The sequence below is a fragment of the Abrus precatorius genome, unplaced genomic scaffold, assembly GCF_003935025.1.
Source record: "Abrus precatorius isolate BTA unplaced genomic scaffold, Abrus_2018 Scaffold3, whole genome shotgun sequence".
Lineage (NCBI taxonomy): Eukaryota > Viridiplantae > Streptophyta > Magnoliopsida > Fabales > Fabaceae > Abrus > Abrus precatorius.
In genome coordinates this window covers 30252210-30266640 of record NW_020874373.1, presented here as the reverse complement: position 1 = coordinate 30266640, position 14431 = coordinate 30252210, and the positions used below count along the sequence as shown (strand labels likewise).

The 14431-nt window shown below is 32.2% G+C and overlaps 2 protein-coding genes across 11 annotated transcripts; both read right to left on the bottom strand.

The window, feature by feature from the left end:
• Nucleotides 1-939: 939 nt before the first annotated feature.
• On the bottom strand, nucleotides 940-6220 carry LOC113862705. 3 transcript variants are annotated; one of them, XM_027495838.1, is made up of 5 exons: nucleotides 6110-6220; nucleotides 5881-5964; nucleotides 4072-5720; nucleotides 2704-3746; nucleotides 940-1385 (listed from the first exon to the last, which is right to left on the bottom strand). In XM_027495838.1, the coding sequence occupies exons 3-5, from the start codon at nucleotides 5560-5562 to the stop codon at nucleotides 1268-1270; spliced, it is 2652 nt and encodes an 883-aa protein (XP_027351639.1). In that variant the 5' UTR covers nucleotides 5563-5720; nucleotides 5881-5964; nucleotides 6110-6220; the 3' UTR covers nucleotides 940-1267. The 3 variants fall into 3 exon arrangements, with proteins under 3 accessions (XP_027351639.1, XP_027351640.1, XP_027351638.1); XM_027495839.1 differs by having other exon boundaries at nucleotides 6126-6199; XM_027495837.1 differs by having other exon boundaries at nucleotides 958-1385; nucleotides 5881-6203.
• Nucleotides 6221-9918: 3698 nt separating this feature from the next.
• Nucleotides 9919-13544, bottom strand: LOC113861811 (CBL-interacting protein kinase 2-like). Of its 8 annotated transcripts, none has more exons than XM_027494854.1 (2): nucleotides 10797-11752; nucleotides 9919-10640 (listed from the first exon to the last, which is right to left on the bottom strand). In XM_027494854.1, exons 1-2 carry the CDS (start codon nucleotides 11652-11654, stop codon nucleotides 10278-10280), a joined length of 1221 nt encoding a protein of 406 aa, XP_027350655.1. In that variant the 5' UTR covers nucleotides 11655-11752; the 3' UTR covers nucleotides 9919-10277. The 8 variants fall into 8 exon arrangements, with proteins under 8 accessions (XP_027350655.1, XP_027350648.1, XP_027350649.1 ...); XM_027494847.1 differs by adding an exon at nucleotides 13405-13544 and having other exon boundaries at nucleotides 10070-12052; XM_027494848.1 differs by having other exon boundaries at nucleotides 10136-10729; nucleotides 10760-11752.
• Nucleotides 13545-14431: the final 887 nt, after the last annotated feature.

Genomic DNA, 14431 nt, shown 5'->3' with positions numbered 1-14431 from the left:
AAAACCTTTTATACAATAACCATCACTTTTCTACGATTTTGTTCATCGAAATGTTTTTGGATAAAATTACATATAAAAATAAAAAAATTTAATAAAAAAAATACAATATTTGTTGTAGTTTATATATTTGTAAAGTAATAAATAATTTTTAATAAAAAATTATTATTTAATTATTTATCTTCAATTTAAAAATTGCCATTAGAATTTTTTTAATAAATGTAATTAATCAATATTGTAAAAGACACATTAAAAAAATTAATTATGTTACTAAAAATAACAAAAAATGTGTAAGTAAAATACATATTTAAAATAGGTATTTCACAAGGAATGGAATAAAAACATTTCCTAGTCATGGTTGCTCCCAACATTTTTTATCGAGGACAAGATTATGCATTATGACTTGACTATACACTGACTGATTAAAACCATAGTAAAATAATATAAGGTAAATACAAATTTAATATCTATAATTAATATTCATTTATGAATTAGACCTTTTATATAAAAATCTCATACGAGTATGCATTATGCTTTTGTCCCTACTATATGTTGTTTAATATTGCTACAAGTGTTTAAAACAACAAATTACAACAGACACCAAATCATAATATAACTCTTGTAAATAAATATAAATTATCAAAACAAATGTGTATTTCAACCTTAACCAGTATGCATGACTAAATTCAAGCTACATTATCAACCGAGCTATAAGTTTAAATTTTGACATTAACATCTTATTTCGACCCCTTTTCGACACACATCTTAACAAGAGCAACGAAGGATTTAAAAAGCCGCAAACGAGTTTGCAAAAAAGGAACAATAAGAATACACTACTGGTGAGATGAACAAAACTGGGTCACCTCACACTCAATTGTGATAAAAGATGATGCTCTAATTTTAAATACCAAGACATGCAGAAAGAAGAAACAATATTTGAGCAATTGGTAGAGGAGCATGTTAGTATAAGTTTATTTCTCATTAAGATATTTGAAGATGATGGCACGAGGGTGAATGTGAACCTCCATTCGCCAAAGGACAAATTGTAAGTCAAAATGGGGGTGGGGGCACCTCTTGTTACTTGCCTCAGAAAGGCACGCACTCACTAACATGTATTCCTATCAACACTAAAGTTAAGTAAATATCAATCTTCCTCCATTAAGAAGAAAGGAAGATACAATGGGTTCAGTATTCTAAAATCTTCCCCCAAAAGAGACTATTTGCCTCAAGAGAACAAAGGTGTTTATCAAGTCTCTCATACCCTATCCTCTTAATCAAATGACCAAAATGACTGTACATCTGAGGTTGGAGGTAGACCACCATTACGAGGTCTTGCAACAGATGACTTCCCTATGCCTTCCACAGAACCATTTACAAGCCATTCGTTTCTGCAGAGCAAGAAAGATCACAAGCTGTTAAACAAGTAAAAATAAATATAATATAAATTAATTAGTACAGGCTAAAATTTTCATTTCTAGTTCAACAAGTCAGCACTCAGCAGTTTAGGACGCTTTTGTTGATGGTATATTTCTAAAGCTATTTTTTAGGAAGGATGATCAAATTGACTACGACTAGGGTTCATCATCAAAGAACATGCTTATATATATATATAAAGTATGAAAGAACACCAACTGAAGATCCCATTCTTTTCATTTCATTTTCCAAATATATCAGCAAATGATCATACAGCTGCATCCACAAAACCATTTGGCTTATAACTTGCAACTAAATCTATTTTCACAAAATAAATATCATAAAAATGAACATTTGAAGTTGAATCCAACAATTTTTTTGGTCATATTTCATGCATCCAAAAACATCCGACATCTTCATGATTTTTGGTAATATTTTATTCATCCAAAGGTATCCTACATTCAATAACTTGGTGATGACACACAAAACAGTTTTGTAGTATATACCTAGCCAATCAGCTTTGATCACGAGACCGTACTTAGGCATATATCTTGTTTCCCTATCAATGTATTTTATTCCTACATTTTATTGTATAGTTAGTCAGAAAGAACGTGTTACCATTTACCAATACGCATGCATGAAATGAATACAAATTTGTTTAGTACTCATCCTTTTTGTGTTTGAATCTTGATAAATGATAACTAATTTTGCCTTTATAAGCCTGCTTTCTGTACGGAAGGATTGAATCCAAATCAATCAGTCAGTTCACAAATGTTCTAGGCAATATGCACTGCTCTGGATTAATGAGTTCAGACTCCTAAAATTACATTTTGAATGATGAAGTTCATCGTTTCAGCCTTTTACTAACCTATACTTCAGAAACAGCCAACAGATCACAATGGCATTAAACAATACCACATAAATACAAAAACATATACCTGACATTGAAATGTTTTTTAAACATGTCAAATTTAATATACCAATATTACATTCAAAATATCATGAGCACTGCTTGAAGAGATAACCAAGTGCATTTCTGTCATAGTTTCATAATTTGTTATGAATACATCATTGACGAATTTTTGCCACTGAAACAATTATTTCCTCACTAACATGCACATTATCAGTCAACATTTTGAGCTCTACAATTCATTCTGGGAAAACAAAATGAGGTTTCATTCATCTTTAGGTAACAGAACTTCATCAATTTAAAATGATAATCAATATACAGCAGGGATCAAATTAGCCATATAATAATATGAAAATTTCAAGCCAAAACAGTTATTTACTCACTTGGACCAACTGTTAGTAGGAGAAAATTCAAGCATATGGTTGCCAGCAGACACACTGGGACTCCCATACATCATTTCATTCTGAGGAGCACTCTCCTGAGCTTTAAGTCCACCAGACAGTGGTGGAAACAAAGCACTCTGTAACCAAGGATCATAACCATTTGAACCAGTAACAGAGGTGAAGGTCCCACCACTCTGACTGTTAGGAAGGAGAACATTTTGCGGAGAATGGGAACTGGAAATTATGTTATCATCTTTGTTAAAAGCAGAAGGCATAGTCTTCTTGGATGATGCAACCACAAAGTCATCCTTGTTAGGCTCATTCCTTTGTGAGGGTAAAAACCAGCTTCCTGGGCCACCAACCAAACCTAAACCTTCTTGACCAAGTGGCAAAGTACTCCACATCTGCCATGTTCCCTTCTCATTTGCAGCTGTATCATCCAAGGCAAGTGCATGCATATCCTGGGCTTGGCGAGTAATTGGAAACTGATTAGAACAGCTAATCTTTTCTCGGGACAATGGGGACTCAATTGGAGATGGCTTGTTGATGTCAGAACCAGCAGATGTGTTTTTTAAAGAATGAGGTTTTGCTATTTCCGTATCTGTCACAAAGCCACTTCCCAAGTCCAACTGAAAATTATCAAGTGACTCGGAAACAGGACCAAGCAAGGATATAGGATCAGGGATATAACAAGGGTCTTCAAAAAGCTCTTGCTCTTCATGTCTAAAGTCATGAGATGTATTTTCAACTGGAGAGAATAAGGGTTCAGTTGCAGGAGAAAAACATAAACTACTACAGGTTGATCCATTTGGATAGGTAGAAATGTTAAATGGTGATGGAAGACCAAAGTGAATTGGATTATTAAACGATTGTGTAACCGGTGACTGGCTAGATGATGGAGGGCTTTTGGCTTCTATTTGAATTTTGGAATTTGGTCTACATATTACATTTGAATTTGAGGATTGAGGAACAGATGAGGAACGAGTAAATAATTGCTGCCACGACTTTTTTGGTGCAGTCCATGGCTGTTGTTCTGGCAGAATCTGCAGGGAACAATCATCACGGTAATACAGTTTTCTTTATGGAAAAAGTGTTGAATTCAGCCTAAGATTATCATAGATAACAAGCAAGTAATACTAACTAGAGCATGTCATAATTTTCATAAATCTCAAAGACTGAAAGTATATAGTGTATAAAAAACCATGAAGTAATGAAAAGAAAGACAGGATATAACGCAAGTTTGTAAAATCCATTTGAGTTGAAAATTTTATCCTAAGAAACTAGTATTCCAACAAGCAATTTCAATCAAACTTCAAAACAGTATTATAAAAAGGCAAAGTAAAAGGGATACAGAGCACAATAACTTACAGAGTGATTCATATTCCTATCGTCCCCATTCACATTGGATTTAGCAGTTGGACGATCAGGGGGACATATATCTCTCCTGCTGGTAGTAGAAGGAACATGATCCACAGAACTGTTAAATTTGTTTTCTTTCACCACTGTGCTAGGAACGTTAATACTCGTACCAAAACCAAATGCTTTTGAAGAAGACAAAATTGTACCACGCATGCGGTCAAGATACCTTGTTCCAGTACTTCCTCGGCTATAACTGTTTGCAGCAACGTTTTTACTATGCGGATTTTCTGTACTCTGTCCCTTGCTATTCTCTAAACCAGATTTCGGATGCTCTCTACGATCACTTTCACTCTTTTTATCAAAGTCCCTCTTCCGTTCACTTTCCTTGCCAGATCTTCTATCCAGTTCTTCCACATCAGAGTTGCTCTTACTAGACCCCTTATCTTTCTCTTTTCGTTTTTCTTGACGCTTCCTTTCAGCTTCCTTCCTACTGTCTTTCTCCTTACTAGGATGTGATAATTTGCTGCAATCTTTTTCAGCTTCCATTTTCTCATCTCTCAGCCTCCTACGCTCCTCCACTAGCCTTGCAACTTCCTCCCTCTGCTTTCTCTCTTCCTCCTCCAAAAGTTCTTTTTCTAGCCTAGCCTGTCTTTTCTCCTCAGCTTTCCTGCGTGCTCTTTCCCCTTTACTTTCATTGAGGCATGCCCCATTCTCACCCCGTTTTGCTAAGAGTGCCCTATGTTCAGCATCAGACGAACATTCTTCCCTTGAACTAACTCTAAAAGCCTTTCTCCAAAGCCATCTAATGCTCAAGAAAAAATATCTCAAAAGCTTGCAAACAGAAAACATAATACCAGAATATGACCTTTCTGTCAAGCAATGCTCGTCACCTTCTAATAGACTGACATTCCCATTTGTCCTCCAGTTGCTAGGATTACCTAGAATAGACCCACCAACCCAATTGCTGTTTTCCAACCAATCCTGACTGCACATCCAGCCATTTTCAGACCAAGCCTTGCTATTTAATATCTTACCACTTTTTCCAACCAAGTCCTTAACTATACCAGAATTTGAAATCCTCAACCCTGGCAGCACAGGCAAGTCCAAAACTGGTCTCTTCGAAACATGCCCACAGTACGAACACATAAACCGACCCCCACCAGGGTTCTGATCCCTATACGGATTCAAGCAGTTGCGACACCGCCTTGTAGCTGTCTTCCTTAGCTTCTGCATTTCAATGGCCTCAAATCTCTTCCTCTCCCTAAGCCGAGCATTCCTCCGCAAACGCCATGCTGACAACCAAGGCATCAAAATCTCATACCAAAAGAGAGTAACCAACAAAACAAATACACAAGCCAGACGAGGCGAAGTGATCTCAAACCGAAACGCCGGCGGTAGAAGCTGAGAAAGCGCCCAGAGACCAATTAACGGAATAACCAACCAAGGTAGCATTGTAGCAACCCGGCGAGACCACTTCTGAATCACACACAGTATACACATTATCCTCTAACCCGCGCCTATATTCCCCTTCTCGAATCAAACCCTAATATACCCTCAACAAAAATCAATGCTTTGAAGAAAACCCTAACCCTATCTATACTTCCCCCTCCTCCAAATCAATATCCAACAACAGAGTTAGACGCAGAAACCTCAGAACCCTAACATTTCAAACCCAAAAACACAAAAGAAAATTTCAGAATCCTTAACAGAAAAAAAGAGTGGAGGAAAAAAAAACCCTATGGTTGCAGCTACGGAACTACAAGTATGGCGATTTTGACATCAATGGAAAGGGAAATGGAAACGGAATCGAAAACTTACAGATTCAATCTCCATTTGGGTAAGAAGCATCAAAACGGGTTCGGAGCTGACTCGACTCGTTCAACTCGGGTCGGTGCCTGTGTACTGGGTGTGAAGAAAAAGAGAAAAACTATGCGAAATGAGATAAGAAGAGAGAGAGATAACAGAAAGAAGAAGAATGGAAAAAAATTTAAATTAAACTAAAATTAAAATGCAAAAACAACAAACGGAGAAGGCTATGTTAGTGAACCGGATATGTGGAATACATTGAACCGGTGACGGTGAACCGAACCGGGTCTTGTTCTCGTCACTGTGCTTAACTAATGATAAGCCTTGAAGTGAATGCGAAAGGCAATGACCTAGCTTACCTATTTCCTCAACGTGTTTCGTTTTCGCTTGTGTATGGATAAATATTTTTTTGTTTTTTATTATTTATAATTTCTTCATTTCTGGTATAGTATTCATCGGTTGGACAAAAATAAAGAAGGTAATAAAAATGGAAATTTTGTAATATTTTCCTACTTAGTTTAAAGTTACAGAAAAGGATTAAAATCAACTTTCACGTTTGGGAGATTTAAAAGAAAGACAATATTATGTTTGATAAAATAACTTTTATTAGTTAAAATACTCATTTCCTACAGAAATTTTTATATTAAATACTTATAATATTTAATTTTAATCTGTTTATCCTGCGTGATTAACTTTATTTAATTAACTTAAATTTTTTTAACAAAAGATACGTATTAATATTATTAAATTTTTTAGATCTACATGTTATCAAACACCTTAATAAATGTTGAATAGACTTTGTATATCATATCTAAAAAAAGAATCATTAATTTTTTTTTTTAGATTTGTAACGGATTAAAGTACTTTTTATATTTTAAATTTATTTTTAATAAAATATTAATATTTAAATAATTAATTAGATTTTTAATTTGAATTGATTATATGAAATTTTTTATTAAAATTGATATTATTTATAATAATTTAATATATTTAAATAATAATATAATAATTTTTTTGTTTTAACAAAGTGATAAACATTATGAATATTTGGTTGTTTGACCATTATCAGTCATAACATTGATTGTATTAACAACTATATATTAGAGCTTATGATTAAATAATATTTTTTAGTTATGGTACGATTTAATTATTCTGGTAATTAGACCTATGTCAATGTAACAGATAACATATTCTAATTTATTATGATTCAAAATTAGAAAAATATAGGTGTATGAAGCTACTTTTTAAATAAGTCATCCATTTTATTTTATTTTTTGGTTAAAAAACACAACTTAATGCAGATGTTAAAACAATTTAAGTACATATTTATTTTATATGATAAAAAATATTATACTAAATAATATATTCAAATTACATGACATGTCTTTATATGCAAGTAAAATTCTATGTTTAAATTAATTTTATTTGATAGTTAAATATAATTAATATTACAAATTTTTAAAAGAAAAAAAGTGATAAGAAGGTAAGAAGCGACATAAAAATAATTTATAATTTTATATAATAATGTTAGATAATGTATCTATATAATATATACATATGCAAATTAAAATTTTATCTTAATTAAAATAATTGTTTCAATTGTATTAATTATCTCGACTATTATAACTACCTTACATCTTATTCAAGAAATTAAATTTTCAAATTTAAAAATTAAAAATGCTATACAAAATTATGGTTGGATAGTAAAAATATTATAAATGACTTGTAGCATCGGACATAATGGTACTAGAAGTATCTTTAGCATCGTCAAAACCAATAATGCTCATCAATTATTTGAAGACACGATAATCAATTTCCTTAGAGCTTGAATTATTCTCTTGAGAGCAGCACTTGTTCACCATGGAAGCTAAGGTGTTGCTTACTTTGTCCATTTCTTATTTTTATTTTGGGTTTAATTATTATTTTTTCTCTGAAAAAACATTTTAAAAATAAGTTATTAAAATTGTTTTTATTAGAATTTAGTTTTGATATTTTTCAAATATAAAAATTTAATTCTTTCATCAATTATAATATATTAAATGATGAGCTAGATAATAAAAAAATTTAACTTATCATTATATTTAATTATTTTTAATATTTTATTATTAAAATATTAAAATTTGTAAAAAGGTTTTTAATTTATATTTCCTATGTATAAGTGATGGCTTGATGCTAATTTAGCATGTGATAGTTAATTACTCTGTTGTATTATACTTTGTATTGTGTATATATTTATCCTTGCAAATATATACATAGTTTAGCCATAAAGTATAATTATGTCTCTAATTTTTTTTATTTTTTATTAATCTGAATTTGATTCATTTCGCTCATCTGAATATGATAGATAAATCTATTACCAGTATTTATATATATATATATATAAAGATTTGAGCCACTAATTCTTGCCTTGAGTTTGGTTTCAGTCTACTATATAATTATATTAATTACCTTGCATGTATTAAATACCATTTGATACTTTCTTTTGATTCCATGCACTGATGTTATATTATTATTTACTAAGTGTTAACCATAACCAGTTTGTTTTAAACTTTGCAAATACATTTAAGTGGTTGATGAATTGGAATGGATGCTCAAAAGGCAAAATGTTGGTGCTTAGCAGTTATAATCAAAATCCTTGTTTTGCTGTTGGGGCAATGGAGTAACTGTTTTTTTTTTTTCCCTCTAACTTGTAATTATGTCAATTCTTATGAGAAAAATCATCAATAACTAGGTTTGTAATAACATGTATATTCTCTGGAGAGTTCTCTCCCCGTTGGTTATGTACAAAAATTAGTGAATGTTGTGATTTGTGAACTATTGTTACGGATCCAAGATGGACCTTACTTTCAAGTCAAAGATTGGGATAAAATAATTGAATCTGTATCATAGAGTACTGCTGTGGAGTTTTGGTTTTACAAAACTTCATCTGAGTAGAAATATTGGCAACCATGTTTTGAGATACTTTTTTCTAAATGCACTTTTTATTATTATCGAAATTTTTTATGAGACCCACTAAATAAAGACCCAGACGCATTGAATGTGAAATGAGGCTCACACCATTCAGTGGACCAGCTTGAATTTTACTTAATAATAAAGCAAGTTTTACAAAGTGTATCAAAATGTGAAACTGATGATTGAACTACTTACTAGTTATGAAATGCTTAAAAAAAGAATTCTAGTGGTAATACACTACACCACATTTTCTTTTTAATATCTTTGTTGAATAAAATCTCATCCTAATTCTGCTAAATGACAGAAGTCGACTCCATTAGGGGACCAATATTAAACTTAAAACTATAGCTTTGCAAATGTAATTATACAACTTGCGGAATTTTGATTTTTCACTCAATTATCTAGAACAATTTATATTTATAGTTTGTTTCCTGTATTGACTCTTGGTTCATCTAAAGAAAATGAAGGTAAAATAAATCCCCTAAACATAAATGGTCAAGATTTATTTTCTCTTGATCTAACTATGGCCTCGATTGTTGAACTGATATCCGCATCAATGTTGGAATAACCAAATTTATTCTTATTTAGATATATATACAAAACTTAGATCAACATCTTTGTACCTTTACCATCAAGTTCTCAAATCAAATATGTGAACTTTTTTGTCAACATTATAAACATATTACAGAATTTTAAAAATATTCACCTATCATTATTTTGAGACCCTAATTACAAAAAAATATAAAGAACTTAGTCTAATTTAATCAAACTTAAATTACCTCCTATCATTAAGTAATCACATCATTTGAATTAACAAAATTACTTAAAAATTATTGATTATTCAGCATAACCTCAATTAAATGGTTAATGTTAACACACTTATTGGTCAATAAAAGTCAAAAAGTAATATATGATTTCAGATTTAAATTTCACCCAATTAAATTTCAGAATCCCCTTTTAAATAAAATAAAATGCAAAACAGAACAGCTCCAAAATGAACTCAAAAGACAATTGGTATTTAAACAGAGCTTTTTAAGAGAAACAAACAGACATTACCAAGCAGTTTGATATAGACAGGGAAAGCAGAAATTTTGGGGGGTTCTTAAGTAAGCTATGCTATCAAATAGCACAGTTACTGCACGCTGCTCATGCTAATTGCTACCTCTCAAGCTTCAAAATGCAAATGTTAGTTCAATACATGAGAGATGCGATATAAAGCAACTAAGTATAAAGAATGATCATGAGGGTGGAATAAAAAAAACCCAAATTGGTCAAATTTTCAATATAGGTACACAAGGATTGAGGTGTCCATAAAGATAAGAGGAAACTGATCAACCCACATTATTCTATGACTACTGCTAAGTTAAGCACTTGACCAAGATAATGAAAAAAGTAGCACAGCATACAACCAAGTGATGTAATACAGATCATGACGTTTGCTGTGATTTGGCCTCAAACTAGGCAGTATGAGAAGGATGTTGCTCTTCCTGCATCACTTCATGTTGGAGTTGGGGCGGTTGTTCTCCTTGCCAGGTCCAAACTATGTCTTTAAGTGCTGGTCTGATGTCCTGTTTAAGAAGCTTCTGGTACTCCACGGTGTCCCCATTGGCCTTTTTTAATTCCACCAGATGGAATAATGGGGTAATCTCAAAAATCTCAGCATCAATACCGACAGTCCCTTTCCTACCTTCCTTGGAACCTTCCAACTTGAACAAACCCCCATCTTTCTTCTTTACTTTCAAGCGAAGAGTCTTAGAAATCTCTTCCAACTTAGATATTATACTTGAGGCAGGCTTGTTCGACACAAATCGCATCTCTTTCTTAAGAATGGTGTCCTCAAACAAACCGGATAAATCAAAACCAGTTGAGAAGGAGATGATATCAAAAGCATTTAAATTACACAGCTTTGCTTTTTCTTGCTTTGTTTCTGCAATAGGACCACCATTCTCGCATGCTTCAAATACTCCATCAGCAACTGGAGGTGTTAGTTCTTGGTTTTCTGTCTCAATAATAATCGGCTTCTCTAACCCCTTTCTAAACCAAGAACTTTCCATAATCTTGGCCATTGATATTCTGGTCTTCGGGTTTGGATCCAATATTTTGGACAATAACCGGCGAACATCTGGTGCAAACCACTTAGGAAATTTGAATTCTCCTCTACCAATTTTCTTGTACATCTCCATCAGATTCGAATCATGGAATGGAAGATGACCAGCCAATAGAACATACAAGATTACCCCACAAGACCATATATCAGCTTTGATCCCATCATAACCCTTTCTGCTTATCACTTCTGGAGAAACATAGGCAGGGGTACCACATGTAGTATGCAGTAATCCATCTTGGCACTTGGATTCAGCGAGGGCGCTCAACCCAAAATCTGAAACCTTCAGATTCTCATTCTCATCCAACAGTAGATTTTCGGGTTTTAAATCCCGATGGCACACACCCCTGCTATGGCAGTAGTCAACTGCACTGATCAGTTGCTGAAAATATCTCCTAGCAACATCCATCTTGAGCTTTCCTTTTGCTACCTTGTTGAAGAGCTCACCACCTTTTACATACTCCATGACAAAGTAAATTTTGGTTTTACTGGCCATTACCTCATAAAGCTCAACCACGTATGGATGTCTAACTAATCTCATCACTGAAATTTCACGCTTAATCTGATCCATCATCCCAACTTTCAAAGCTTTTTCTTTATCAACTACCTTAATGGCCACACTCATGCCAGTTACAAGGTTCCTAGCATGGTAGACCTTTGCAAAGGTTCCTTGGCCTAATAATCTCCCTAGTTCATATCTTTGCATAAGCACACTTCCCTTCTGTTCCATTAATGATAACACTTTTGCACACAACCAATGCTACTATCAATAGTATATAATATACTATGTATATAATATGTACAGGTACTTACTAGAAGGTAGTAAACTATTTCTTATATTTCCAGCCACCTCAGGAACATAAGCATGAAAAAGATATTGGCAGCAGACTAAACATCCAATATAATTGCGGATTAACAAGGCTAGCTCAGATGGAGCTACAACCTCATTGACCTCATGGGAGGAACTCTGTACTTTCAAACACATCTTTCTGCATTCCCTGGTTTTGGTAAGGACACTAAAGAATACTGAAGAAGAAGACCTTAAGAATTTGTGGAATAGAAAAGGAATAAAGCAGCACCCAGTTATTTTCAACTGCCCAAAAGCCAAACACCTAGTGAAAGGCACACCTGGAAAAAAGAAAAAAAAAATTAGTAGGCAGACTTAAACAAATCCAATCCAGTTAAAAAAATAATATATAAAAGAAACTATTAATATATCTCTGATGATAGGTAAATTTTAACCTTTTCTATCAATATTTATAACTTCTTTCAAACCTTTAACAATCTGGACGTATGCGCAACAGACCAGAAAAAGGAGTCCAGAAATCAAATCCCAAAACAAAACAGTAAGAGGTAACTAATCATAAAATTACAGGATTCTTTTTTGAGGATGTATTTAGCCAAAGCCAATTGATTACTTACAGTTTCCTCTATTATTATAGTTAACTATTTAGTTCTAGAGATATTAGGAATAAGTGATTCAAGATAGACAAGGGAAACAGGTTTGAACAACTACAGAACTATATGCCTATATGGCGCCAAAACTAAGAATAAATGCACTTGAGGTGACCATATGCTTGATCAAAGCCATCAAGTCAAATCAACTAACCAATAAGCTGGTTAGATAAACAAGAAGAGCTTATTATTGTAACTAAAACAAGACACGTGTAACCTGCAAGACCGTCACTCCATTAAGATGCAATTACCAGTGATTACTTCTTACCAAATCCAGCTAGACAAACAAATAAAACAGTGCTCACACATTTATGTGGATTTTCTCAAAGTGGGAGAATTTGGTAGAGCTTCAGAAGGAAAGGAAACACTACCAGCTTCTATATACACGTGTTTCCACTTTCCATCATATCATAACCGAACTTTCATTATCTTCCACTCTGTCTACCTAATTTCATGTTTGTTTCACATGTCGATAGTCCTTGCCACAACATGTTATGAAGGGTAGTGAAAAATGATGAAGAAGTAGAGAAATTTTTCAACCATGCTTTATGACTAGCGATACAATCATCACAATTGTGAGCAACACCATAATACAACAAATTAATCCAAGAAAATAAGCAAAGTAGCAGCAAAAACAAGAAGGAAAAACCTTGTACGAGAAAGGATCAGAGAACCTAGGAAGTTCCCATCAATAGAAATATACTAAAATCAATAATAATAATAATAAGCTTCAAAAGAAGCAGAAAGAAAAAACACAGTAATAACAAATAAACCACTACCCCATCAAATAAGATCACAAAGGGGTGTGAAGAGAGAGAGCAAAAGCTTGAAACTTTGTGAGAAAATGAACAAAATAGAGAGAAATAATTAAAAACGGCATTGATATTATCTCAAACTTGAACACAAACAAGTAAAGTTTCAAACTTTCAAACAGCAAGAAGAGTTTGGATTTTCTCTTTCTTTGCGAAAAGAAAAAAGTCAGAGAAATTATGCAGAAGAAAAACTGGAAAGGTATCTCAATTCACCTGTGACGAGGTTTGGGAATTGTTGTTTGTGTCAGCGGCTGCAAATTGCAATGAAGATGGCCAAGAGGAAGGAACAACGAATACGAAAGAAGAGAGAGAGTGAGTGCGTTGTCGTTTTAACGTTAGAGGAGAAATTTGGGGAAACTCGAATGCGGATTCCACAGCTTATATAACTAATTTTTGTCTCTTTCCACTGGCCACCCTGATTGTTGCATTTTTATTTTAGTTTGTTAGTAAGTTGTAATTTTAAATTTGTTTTAAAAAAGTGTAAATATATTAAAACTCGGATTATATTTTTAATATATGATATTTTTTAAATATAAAATTTGTTAAAAAATTACAGAAATAGACTAAAAAATTATCAATAACAAACTCATAACTTTTTGAATAATATATTTTAAAAAATTACAGAAATAGAACTCAAAAACCTAAAACTCATGGTATTAATATCATTAATTTATTTTTAAGTAATATATTTTAAAAATTCATAACTTAAATCTGTTATAATATTCTCAAATAACTTATTTTAAAAAAACTGACTATTCTTTTCTTATTATTAGTGAGTTTTTTATACAGTGCTCTAGTATCATTAAATTAAAATAGTTTTTAAAATAAAACTTAAGATATATTATATAATTATTTTTAAATTTTATGAATTAAAAAATTGTTAATAAATAATTTTATTATAAATAAAATAAATTTTTAAAATATTTAATGCATAAAAATTGCATATCATGAAAAAAAAAATTAAAACGTTCTCACAAATAATTTTTAAAAGTAATCTTAAAGAATTTTAACTCCTTTTACCATACTTTTTTTTTACCCAGACAATTCTTTAAATTTAAGTTTAACTGTTAACCTAAAAAAAAAAAAAAACTCAATAATGTACAAATGTAATTTAAACCGAATCTCTAATTCAGATGTCTATGCAGCATAAAATCAAAAGTTAACCATATAAAGTCGTGCAGTTAATTCAAATTAATCATTCAAAATTAGCTTTGATATAACGCAATGTAAGTGTTAAATG